This window comes from Macrobrachium nipponense, chromosome 30 (genome assembly GCF_015104395.2).
Source record: "Macrobrachium nipponense isolate FS-2020 chromosome 30, ASM1510439v2, whole genome shotgun sequence".
NCBI lineage: Eukaryota > Metazoa > Arthropoda > Malacostraca > Decapoda > Palaemonidae > Macrobrachium > Macrobrachium nipponense.
In genome coordinates this window covers 66,808,752-66,821,787 of record NC_087218.1, presented here as the reverse complement: position 1 = coordinate 66,821,787, position 13,036 = coordinate 66,808,752, and the positions used below count along the sequence as shown (strand labels likewise).

Genomic DNA, 13,036 nt, shown 5'->3' with positions numbered 1-13,036 from the left:
TGCACACAACAGGACGTGGTCTGGCCTTCTTTAGCTTGTGACACACTTCACACTCTATGTTTACTTTTTCAATGGCTTTTTTAATTTCCAAATTATTAATGCCAGCATCTTTCACAAGTTTAATTAACCTTGAAGCTGTAGGATGGCCAAACTGTTTGTGTAGTTTCAAAGCAGTCCTTCTCACATCGCTTCCCCACAGTGTTGCCAGCGCTATGGTTTGGCAACACTCTCCTAGTCAAGCTGACACCGGCATTAAATAATGACCCGATGACGATGTCTTCAAATCAATCAATTTCCCACACACGTTTACCTGATCTGTTCCAAAGTTTATGATCATTTTAGCCTTCTTCATTGAGCGTTTACTCAACAATATGGTATGTTACAACTCACCACGTCTGTAGTTACGGTAGCGCTGATTCCGCCAATAGAGCAAGGAAGACAAACACGTTTGATGGAAGACACTGTATTACCACTTGCAAACGTGAATGTGGATGATGATTCCTTTTCCACAATCTTTTTACGTTCATAATCGCTTAAACCACAAACAAAATTACTCAACCAGTCAACTCCACACACCGTAGTTGAGCAACCTGAGTCCAATAACGCACATCCCTTGGCCTCATCTACAAGCTTATTAAGTTTTTCCTTCCTTATCGCCATTTCCTGTGTACCCAACCAAACAGGGACAAGTGAACACTTTCACTGTTTGCTTCCGAAGATTTTTCACCTTTTTCGTTGCCTTCCGAACCTCCGGAATTTTCGTACGCATCTGGACAGTAACGAGCCCAATGGAATCGGGAATCACATATTCACACCTTGACACCTTGCCATCTGGACCAATTGGGTTTTGTTTCCTCCATGATTGTCCTCTTGCTGAATGTGACCATCCTCCACGGCCTCTCACTGCACCACCCTCACCACGTTGTCTGGCTCTTCCACGCTGGTACCCCCTAACATACAGAGCACTCTCTGGTGTTTCTGCACTGCCACCCTCGTCCTTAGTCATGAGACCGGCTCACTCTTTATCTCAGTGACTGGTTTTGTTAATTCCTGCACACCCTTACTATCTTTTTCTCCGATGTTGCCAGAAAACACTCTGTTTAACGTAGATTTCATATTATCATACGATACCTCTGCGATTGCTGACATCACTAGTTGCTGCTCACTGTCACTTAAACCACATGATGCAAGAAGCATAAACGCCATTACGGGATCAGGTAGTTCCATTTCTTGTTTCTTGAACTTAAAGTATGTGTGCTCAAACTCAGAAACGAACTTCCTTATTTCCGTAATTCTCTGATCTTCTGAGATTATACAACTCTTGAAAGGCCGTAAACTGCCGACGCCCTTTTGTTCAGCAAGAAACAAACTGTCAAGTTTTTCTATGATAGTGTTTCACACCATTTTCTTTTTTTAGATCGCTTGTCTCCAGTTCCGAGGTTGCCACTCTGGCGCGCCCTTCCAAGGACAGTGTATAGTTAGTGCTTGTTTGCTCTTCGGCAGTTTCGGTCAGTTCACACCATATGTCTATGTCCTTCTTCCAGCTTTCATATGCACTTTCATCACTGAACTTAGGTGGCCACTTGCTTGACGCCATTATGATCTCTCCAACCACGCTCTTGCTACCAGTTGTTAAACGCAAAATCTATCCAACTCAATGTTACTAACTCGCTGTTCCTAGAAGACTGCAGCAGGTCCAATCATTCACGGCCTACATTCCTTGTGATGACGTCATGGCATGTCACGTGACGTACCACGTGATACATGCGCACAGATTGTATAACGAATATACATATACAAAATTAAATCTTTTATTTAGCTGCATATCTTACGTTATATGCAGAAACACTAACAGACATTAATGTTTTTATGTATCTTTTTCTCTTCTCACACGTCTGGGAACTTTGTAATGTTTTAGTCTTTCAGAACGTGTGTGTTTCGGGATGTTCGAGACGTAGGGGTTCATGTTGAATACAAGTTTTTTCCACACTTCTTCAACACAAATTTTAATGGTGTATGATTGCGATCTTCCCTTCTACCGCCAGACCAGGTGTTGCCGCCAAAGACAGAAGGAAACAAACGAGGATTGTCAGCTAGGTCATTCCAATATTCTATCAGTGGGACATGCTGATCACCTGTACAAACTATATTTAAACGCTACCTGCGAAATTTTGAATCTAAGCTGTCATTCGAGTGGAAACTATAACTATATAATTACTTGGTAAGTTACTTACTCAAAAATGTCAAATTTATAAAAACAACTTAGTTAACTATATTCAGCAAACAAATTCCTAGCTCAGTCTATGCACCACAAGATGAATCTTTAATCTTATTTAGAAAATAAATGAATGTCACATTCATCCCACAATATAAAGACGTCCTTCAAATGAAAAATTTCAAAGATGTTAACATATTAAAATATGCAATCTCACAGGACTAACACACATCCAGCAAATCACCCTTGTTTGCAACTGCCAAAAAATACAGGAAAACTTGTATGAAAGATTTTGGCCCATAATGTAAGCAACCACAGGGAGTGTACTTAATGGTGAGCCTTTGCAACGTGTACTATAAGCTTTTGAACCCTGGTAAAATTTTCTTGGCTGCCCTGATGAAGTTTGGTACGATTGTCTATTTCTAAACAATCATAGAAAAAAAAATGATATTGTTAAGATACAATAAAGTTTTATACATACTTACCTGGCAGATATATACTTAGCTATAGACTCCGTCGTCCGACAGAATTAAAAAAAACAAAAACTCGCGGCACACGCTACCGGTAGGTCAGGTGATCTACCATTCCCGCCGCTGGGTGGCGGACCCAACCATTCCCGTTTTCTGAGCCAGATTTTCTCTTACACCTGTCTCCTGAGGGGAGGCTGGGTGGGCCCTTAATCGTATATATCTGCAGGTAAGTATGTATAAAACTTTATTGTATCTTAACAATATCATTTTTATACATGCGACTTACCAGGCAGATATATACTTAGCTGATTGACACCCTTGGTGGAGGGCGAGAGACAGCTATATATATAAACAAAATTCTAATAACGGGAAACAACAATTGTTGTAGGATATCAATCCTTGGTTCTTTTACCTGTTTGGGCTGAAGACTTCATGATTACTGTCATTTTAGTCTGCCTGCCTCAAGAGCTTCAGTGAGGTAAACCGACCTATGATGACCGAACAGCCCTTCTGGATCATGTCAATGGGGGCTAGCCGCTTACGCGACAGAACCTGCATGGATCGTACCAATGGGGCTTACCCGCTTACATGGCAGAGCCTGACCTGTATCTTATCAATGGGGGCTAGCCCTCTTACATGACAGAGCTTTAGGCTTTACATAATGCACAACGAGGAGACCAAAAGTTAATCCCGACCACCTGACCTTCCTAACCATGTTAAATCTAAGAACTGAAAAGGGTTCTTCCTATACCCTCTTTCAGTCAACCATAAAAACCAAACACCATAATGTTAAAATTACATAACCTAACTAATTAGGATTAACCTCAGCTCCTCCTCCCAGCACTAAATCCGCGGACACATATGCTCCCAGTGAAAAGCACTTCTCATAAGTAACTCTCACATCCTTTAGATAGTGAGAGGCGAACACTGAGTTACACTTCCAATACGTGGATTCAATTAGATTTTGAAGGGACCACATTTTATGAGAAAAGCCATTGAGGTTGCTATGGCCCTCACTTCGTGTGCTTTTACCCTGAGGAGTTTAAATTGTTCTTCACCACATTTAAGATGCGCTTCCTTAATAACGTCTTTAATGAAAAACGTAAGGGCGTTTTTTGATATTGGTCTTGTAGGATCCTTGACCGAACACCAAAGACTTTCCTGCGTACCTCCCAAAAGAGACTTTCTTTGTAAATAAAATTTTAGCGCTCTTACTGGACAAAGGGTCTTCTCCTTTTCTTCCCCCGTAAGAGAAGAGAGTGCCTTCACTTCGAAGCTTCTAGGCCACGGTTTTGATGGGTTTTCGTTCTTGGCTAAGAAGAGAGGCTTAAAAGAGCAAATTGCAGCAGCCTCCTTCTTAAACCCCACTCTGCCCTCTAACGCTTGAAGTTCACTCACCCTTTTTGCCGTGGCTAAGGCGAACAGGAATAGAGATTTCCTCGTCAAATCCCTAAAAGAAGAATTATTGGAAGGTACGAATCTTTCAGACATCAAATAATGCAGCACTATATCCAAGTTCCAACTGGGATTTTTATTATTCTGACTTTTTGAGGTCTCGAAAGACCTAATAAGGTCATGTAGATCCTTATTGTCGACACCTCCAGACCCCTATGCCTAAACACCGAGGCCAGCATACTTCTATACCCCTTGATCGTAGATACCGCTAGGCCACACTTTCTTCTAAGGTAAAGAAGAAAATTTGCAATGTCGGTTATAGAGGTACTGGAAGAGGATAGCTCATGCGTCCTGCACCATCTTCTAAACATTCACTTCCCGACTGTACAACCCTAATGTGGAATGGTAACCCACCCGTAAAAATGGGTGGATGGTCTCCTGGCTCTTGCGATTGCTTTTGAAGCTTCGCGAGAAAACCCCCTCGCTCTAACGAGTCCTTCGATAGTCTGAAGGCAGTCAGACTTAGAGCGGGGAGGTTTTTGTGATACCTGTCGAAGTGGGGTTGTTTGAGAAGATCGCTCCTTAGTGGGAGCGATCTGGGAAGATCCACTATCCACTCCAGCAACTCTGTCACCCAATCTAGGGCTGGCCAAAAGGGAGCGATCAAAGTTAATTTCGTTCCCTCTGAGGAGGCAAACTTTCTTATTACTTCCCCTACCAGTTTGAAGGGGGAAAAGCGTACCCGTCTATTCCCTTCCAATCCATGAGGAGACCGTCTATCGCTATTGCTCTTGGATCCGCGATGGGGGAGCAATAATTCTCCAACCTCTTGTTCCAGTTGGTTGCGAACAAGTCTACGTTCGGCCTTCCCCATAACCCCCATAACTGATTGCACACTTGAGGGTGGAGAGTCCATTCGGTGGGGAGCACTTGGTCTCTTCTGCTTAGCAGATCCGCTCGAACATTTCTCTCTCCCTGAATAAATCTCGTTAGAAGAGAGATCTGCTTCTCTTGCGCCCAAAGCAACAACTCCCTCGCTGTCCTCGTAAAGGGAGAATGAATGAGTTCCCCCTTGCTTCCTGATATATTGCTAGGGCTTGGTCAGTGTTGTCTGAATTGGACCACTGAATGATCGATCCTAATATCTGTTTCTTGAAAGTGCAAGAGAGCTAGGTGAATGCTTTCAGTTCCTTTTTGTTTTATGTGCCAGGACACCTGAGCTCCTTCCCAGGTTCCCGACACTTCTTGCGAATCCAACGTTGCTCCCCACCCTACGTCCGATGCGTCTGCAAACAACGCTCGGAGAGGGCTCTTTATGTGCAAGGATATTCCTTGACCGAGTTTCTTCGGGTCTAACCACCACCGAAGATCTTGTTTGACCTTGTCCGTTATCCTGAATGACTCTTCGAGGTCCTGGGAACTTTGATCCCAGTTCTCCTTCAGATAATACTGAAGGGGTCTTAGGTGCAGTCTCCCTAGGGAAACGAACTGCTCCAACGAGGAAATGGTTCCCAGCAAACTCATCCACTCCCTCGCGGAACAATGTTCTTTCCCTAGAAATCCTGACACCTTTGTAAGGCAGCGCTCTATTCTCTCTGTTGACGGAGACGCTAGAAAACCCCGAGAATCCATCCGAATCCCCAGATAAACTATGTTCTGCTGGGGATCCAGCTGGGACTTCTCGAGGTTGACTAGGAGTCCCAATGACTGCGTCCATCTTTAATGTTACCGAAAGGTCCTCCACACTGTTGCTTCGACTTTGCTCGTATTAGCCAGTCGTCCAAATACATCGAGATTCTGATCCCCTCTAAATGTAGCCAATGCGCCACATTCCTTAGGATACCCGTGAAGACTTGCGGGGCCGTCGAAAGTCCGAAGCAAAGCGCTCGAAATTGAAACACTCTTCCCTGTGACATGAATCTTAGGTATTTCCTTGATGCCGGATGAATTGGCACATGGAAATATGCATCTTGAAGGTCCAGGGATACCATCCAGTCCCCTGGACGAAGAGCAGAAAGTACAGAGGAAGAGGTCTCCATCGAGAACTTCTTCTTGATCACAAAGACGTTCAGCGCACTTACGTCCAAAACCGGCCTCCACCCGCCCGAGGCTTTGGTACAGGAATAGACGGTTGTAGAAACCTGGTGAATGGAGATCTTGAACCGGTTCTATTGCCCTTTTCTGCAACATAAGTTCTACTGCTTGCAGGAGAGCTTGACTCTTGACAGGATCGTTGTATCTCGCTGTTAACCTCCCTTGGAGTTCTTGTTAAGGAGGATATTCCCTGAAGGGGATGAGGTATCCTCTCTCGAGGATCGAGAGGGTCCAGCTGTCCGCCCCTCTCTTCGCCCAGACTCTGGCAAAGTTCGACAGTCTGGCGCCTACCGCTATCTGGAGGACTTCTTCTTCATTTTGCCTTCCCTGCAGGTCTCCTGGAAGGTCTTCCTCTGGTATCCGGTCTTCTACCTCTAAAAGGGGTTCTTGAGGAGGAAGAGGCTCCTCGAAAGGGCTGCTGAAGAGGTGCTTTATCCTTCTTTTGAAAAGGAACCGCAGGCTTGAACCTCTTTGCTGACTGTGTCAGTAAAATCCTGTGTGGCTCCAGCTAATGATTTTGCTACATCCCTCACCGTGTCCTGTGGGAAAAGGTGGTTCGAAAGTGGCGAATATAGCAAGGCCGACCTCTGTAGAGGAGATACTGACTTGGACAGGAAAGACCCATACACTGCTCTCTTTTTCAAAACTCCCGATCCAAAAAGAGCAGCCACTTCCACCAAACGTCCATCACCGCTCTGTCCAGACACGATAACACACTCGATAATTCTTCCATCGTGACAAATTCGGGATCTTGGGCTCTCTTCGCAAGGGCTCCCAAAGCCCAGTCCATAAAATTGAATACTTCGAGCGTCCTAAAGTCCCTTTAGTAGATGGTCCAGTTCACACATCCAGTAGCTTTTGCTGATAGTAGAGCGCGCCTCCTTGAAGAATCTACTAAGGAAGCGTAATCTGCGTCTGCCGATGAAGGCAGTCCTAAGCCCATAGGTTCCTGGGTATCGTACCATCTTCCAGGTTTACCCGTCAACTTTGAAGGAGGGCATGAAAAAAACAGTCTTGCCCGCCTCTCTTTTATTCTTAAGCCATTCTCCAAATCCTTTGAACGCTTTTTTCATACTAAGGGCTGGACGCATTTTTACAAATGAGGATGCTTTTGGAGACTTCGTGCTCGATAGCAAAGATCCTGGAGAGGGCGGATCCGCTGGGTTGAAGCTTATCTCCGAACTCCTGCACACACAACAAGGACAATCTCTTATAATCAGAGACTACTACATCCACAGGTAATTCTTCATCCGAGACTTCTTCTAAGTCTCCGGCTGTCGGGGATCCTTTCGGAGAAGAGCGGTTCTTAGTTGTCGAGGGACTTCTGTCAAACGAAGAAGAACGTCGTCCGTGTGACAAATCCTTGCTACTACAAGGCGCAATAGAGTTCTTAAACTCACGAGATCTTCTCTCAGCACCTGTTTCCTACCAGGTGAAGGGCTCCTACTCTCCGAAGAACTCATAAAATCCGAAGGGGTCTTACTCTGACCTAAGCTCGTACAAGGAGCCTGGCGCCTACTCGACTCCTGAACGCCTGCTCGACTCCTGGCGTCTGTTAGACTCCTGGCGCCTACCCGACTCCTGACGCCTGCTCGACTCCTGAAGGCCTGCTTGATTCCTGGCGCCTGCTTGACTCCTGGCGCTTGTCGTGACTCCTTGTAGGCTCTTGACGCCTCTCACAAGACTCCTGGCGTCTGTTAGGCTCTATACGCCTGTAATATTCTTGGCGCCTACTAGGCTCTGTCACTCTAATGTTTCTAACAAGCTCCTGCTTCTTAGGCTCTTGACGCCTATCCTGATCCTCAGAAGAGGAGTCCGACTCCTGACCTCTCCTAAGAGACGTAGGTGACCGCTTGCTCTGCGAGCGGCTACCGCTGGGAACTTTCTTCCTATAGATAGGAGAGGATCGTTTAAAGGGAGAACGAGAGAGTCTCTCCGGTGACGAGCGCCTGCTAGAGTGAGAAACTTCTCTCCTACCAGGATGAAGAAAATTTTGATCTCTTCACTGGAAGGGAGGAGTCTTTCCTTCGAGACGAATCCTTCTTTGTAGAGCGCCTACCAAGGAGGATATTTGCTCCTGTAGATTAAGCAGGAAAAGCTTTGTCGGATCTTGAGGCGCTGGTAGACGGTCTTCTCGCCCTCTTACTAGTCGAAGAAAAATCCTCTGGAAATCGCTCTGGGCTTGAATCAAAAGCGTCTCCTTTCGGCGCTACCCACACGATCTCTTCAGAGGACGAGACTTCGAAGCAGAGCTCCATCCACGCCTGGACGAGGAGGAGTCCGACGCAGAAAAACACTCTTCCAGGATGCCTTTTCTACGGCTATCCAAGGCAGCCTGGGTCGTTACTTCAGGGTCTGCCGAAGGGGACGCCTGATCGTTGGGGATGCTCCACATCCTCCCTGCGGCTTTTGACATTCCTCCTCCCCTGGTCCTGGGAGTTTGGAAGCGGTCTAGGCCTAGGAGCAATGCGGAGCCGATCAGAACGCCCCCTCCAACTGCACTGGGGTCACTGTATTCACTGACACTCTTACCTTGTGTTTCCATAGCTTTAAGCTGCTCCTGAAGCTCCCTGATCGAGGATCTCATTTTTTCCATTTCTGAAAATGAATCCTTAGATTCAACACAGGGAGAAGGGGCTGAGGTTATGGGAGAAACATCATCTAGTTTGTTAATTTCTGATTCAGGCTCAAAAGAACAAGATCTACTCGAGCTTCTAGCTGACGCTTTCCTAGCTCTATCCTTCTCTCTTTTCTTAATATAAGAAGCTAAATCCTTCCATCCTTGCTCCGAAAGCCCTTCACATTCAGCACAAGTTCTATCAAACGCACATTCAGACCCTCTACATTTACTACAAAGCGTATGAGGATCTACCTCTGCTTTAAACAACCTAGTTCTGCATTCTTCCCTTGCACAACCCTAAACTTAGGTGTTACTTTAACTTCAGCCATCTTAATAGAAAAAACCAAATCCAAGTCCTAATCCAGTCCAAAATAAGCGTATGCCAATCCCGAGAATAAACAAGAGTACTTCACCAAATGAGTCCAACCAATTCTCGGCAAATGAGCAGAATTTCAATCAGGAGAGACCAAACAACAGTTGTTGCCGGCCTCAGCGACAGAGAAAATCTGGCTCAGAAAACGGGAATGGTTGGGATTCCGCCACCCAGCGGCGGGAATGGTAGATCACCTGACCTACCGGTAGCGTGTGCCGCGAGTTTTGAATTCTGTCGGGACGACGGAGTCTATAGCTAAGTATATATCTGCCTGGTAAGTCGCATGTATAAAATCTTAATTTGAAATGGAATATAAAATTTAAGCCAAAGGCAATGGCCTGAATGGGGAATTTATAGTAATGAGGTTTTAAAGGTGTAACAGGAGGAAAACCTTACAGTTGCACTAGGCAAAAACTTTTGGGAGATGGCGGAAAGTAAGATAGAAGAGAATATGAATGGAGGTAAAGTAAAAGGGGCCAAAGGGATGCTGCAAAGAACCTTAAGTAATAGCTACACTGCACTGCATGAGGTGCACTGATAACACTACAATGTGAAAAGGAATAAAATACAACAACTTACATAGTTTTCACAGGTGGAATCTTTTCACTCATAGTTTTATGAATATCTACAGTATTCCTTGGCTTGAGAGCACCCTTATATGGAACATATGTAGTGGCAGGCTTCTTGTTTGATGATTTTGAATTCAATTCTTTTCCCTTCAGGCTGGATCCTGGTGTTTTGGCTGGATTACCAATACCAGTTGCTTTAACTTGAGCAGGAGTTGCTAAAGGTCCAAAACCTGCCAATTTGATAGTAATAAATTATTTTCATATTTCCATACACTAGTTAATGTGAAAAAGTCATGCATGGTAGGCTTTTGTACAAATTTGGCATTAATCTCATTAACAATTATAAAGTGTTAAACATATGAACTAAAACCCAATCTACACCCTCAAAAGCCTGAAGATAAACTTTAAATAATTTTGTAACCAACCCCATTAATCATACAAATCCAAATAATGGCTACATATATGCTCCTCTAGTCCATGTTCATTACATGCAATTTATATACACAATATTTAAGGGAAAATTTCCTAATACGTACTGAACTAGGAATAAAATTTGTCTGTTACTGAACTAAGAATAACTTGAAATTCTGCAAGCCATTCATAACAAAAGAAAAATAGTACTACATTACACAATAAACTTTTCTTATGCTATGCCTATCCTAAGCATGGCTGTAAAACATGAGGAAATCAATGATTACTATTGTAACTATAAAAAAAATCCATCAAACTGATCAAGAACTAAAATTTCATAACTCACAATCATTCCTTCAACATAAAAACTTATCAATACTACTGTAAGATGTCTGTTACTGAAGTACATGTAAGTAATACTATACTTGGGAGTTATAAGCTAAGAAACTTTTAACAAATAAATTGCAATCATTGTAAAGAAGCAAATCCTGAGGACTTGACATGTGAATGTGGCATGTGACTGGCTTTTGTTGTAGAAAAAAACTTTAGCTATCTAGATCTAGTTGAGTGTTAAATTAAGACAATCTTTATAAAGACAATAATTTATATCCTAACCCTGGAATGATTTTCAATAATAGCAGGTCAGTTACTGGGGTATTAAACTGATCTCCATGAGCTTTGTTATTGAAACATCAAAAATCTGAGTTATCTTAAGTGTATACTGTATGTATTTTTTCATTGTACTACATATAAGTACTCAATGGCTGTTCAGCAGAGGGACAATAAGCTTAAAAAGTGAAAGATAAAGAATAAAGCTATTAACCCAGTCTTTCAAAAGGTTAGCTGGATGATCCCATCCACAGTTTCAAAGTAGTAGGATAAAAAAAAAAAATAGTTGCAAAATAATCATAATTTAACAGAAATTACTAATAAGTTCCAAGCTATCTTACACACAAAACAAATTCATGTAAAATAATAACCCTTTAAAATGTAATACAGTATATATTTTTATTGCACAAAAACATATACGATACTAGTTCTTCCTTAAATTAAAGACATTAGGATATAAATAAACCCCATCATAAAATATAATTATGATGCATGTTTTCTAAATTGTGATTTTGTTGATAATCTAGCAACTTTTGAGTTCCTCACTTGTTAAAACATCTTAATGACCTTTAACTAATATTTTTTTCTATTTAATCTATCATATAAACAAATTCTTCCCTGTTGACTTCCCAAGCTACCCAAAGAATTCCATGGTGTTTCAATTACAGGGATGCCTTTGATGTCATCTATAACTTCACTTCATAAAAGTTTCAAACATACAGACATTTCTGGTTGGATTGAATTCATTCACTGCAATTTTAAAAACTTTACTTCATCTGCAATAATGAATCACTTCTAACATTATATGATACTCAGGTCAGGACTGGCACTGATGGCTCTTTGGATGTAATCAAACAGTACCCTTTATCCTTCTGATTAACAGAACCAAAGCCCTGTCGGATAATGGCAAAGTCTGGATGAAGACTAGTAAAAAAAAATCTATGGGCAATTCTGTACCTTCCTAACATTACCTTGTCAATATATTGTATAACTGTAAGTACTAAATATACTTATAAACAACCACCAACACTCTTTAAACTGAATACTTTATGCAAAAAGCAATAATATATCTACCTTTTCCCCAATATCTGTAACAAAATATACTACATTAACACTGAAAAGAAATTTTACTTTTTCTTTTTCTCTATCGTAAGTGATACAGTTTCATAGGTAGACAGCCCACCTGTATTTACCCAAACCCAAACATGGTTTCATCACCAATCACACACACATTTTGCATCTTGTGTATGGTAATAATGGATAAGAAAGTTACTGTATAAAAATACAGCATCTTTCTTATCAGTTATTGCCATAATGTATTCCATACACAAGATACAAAATGTGTATCTGAACTACGTATTGGCCTAAGCTGGGTGTTACACTTTCAGTATCTATTTGCACAAGTTAAATAAGCTTTTACAACTGCTTTAAGCAGGTAATGGTAATGAAACTGATATTTTACATAATTATTTATGCTGTGTTATTATATTACCATCATAATATAAAAAACTGATCTTCTGCATATGCATTTATGTAGGCTAGGCTAATGTTTATGTTCTCAGAAACAGCTGATTGAGGCCTACTACTAATAAAATAATTAGGAGAAGAATTCTTTAGTTGCTAAAGTATGTTAAACTAACATACTTTATATACATACAGTTAAAATAACACACTTTGTCAAAATAAAATCCCTTCAAATTGCAAAGCAGCTGTTTCCCAATTTGTTTATGTTATACAGAATGCTATTTATGTCAGTTTTTGGGTAAGTGGTGCTCATGAAATATTAAGTGGTCGTTAATCACAAGAGATAGTGATGAGCTGTTACATAAGCTATAAGGTTTGGTACTAATCTTGTTTGGAAACCTAAATGAAATTCACTCTATTTGCATAGCATAATAATTATGATCTACCATAAATGAAATTCACTCCAAAAGCATACCCCAGTAGGCAAAGGCTATATCTATTATTTTAGTTTCATTTATTTAACAATCATTAATGAGGAAAAGAGGTTAGCCTAATGTTATTTGGGCTGTTGAAAAAGCAACTCACATGATACATAAAAAATGCAATGAAATCATGTTCAGGGGACAAAATTTTAAGAGTATACACAGCATATTTACTTTTGCTTTACCCTATCATGGAAACTGTGTTTGTGTAAAAATTAAATTTTTATATAGTAATTAAATAAAGCTTCATACAGTGGACCCCCCCTATTCGCGGGGGATGCGTACCAGACACCCCACGAATAGTTAAAACCTGTGACTACTTAGAACCCCTCTA

At 41.8% G+C, this 13,036-nt stretch overlaps 1 protein-coding gene across 1 annotated transcript in view; it reads right to left on the bottom strand.

Annotated features, from left to right (window-relative positions):
* LOC135202186 (nucleolar protein dao-5-like) overlaps positions 1-13,036 on the bottom strand; it is a 145,273-nt gene that overhangs the window by 35,433 nt on the left and 96,804 nt on the right. Inside the window, exon 12 of the mRNA XM_064231441.1 lies at positions 9,747-9,966. Coding sequence (XP_064087511.1) covers positions 9,747-9,966 — 220 coding nt within the window. The remainder of the gene's footprint in view (positions 1-9,746; positions 9,967-13,036) is intronic.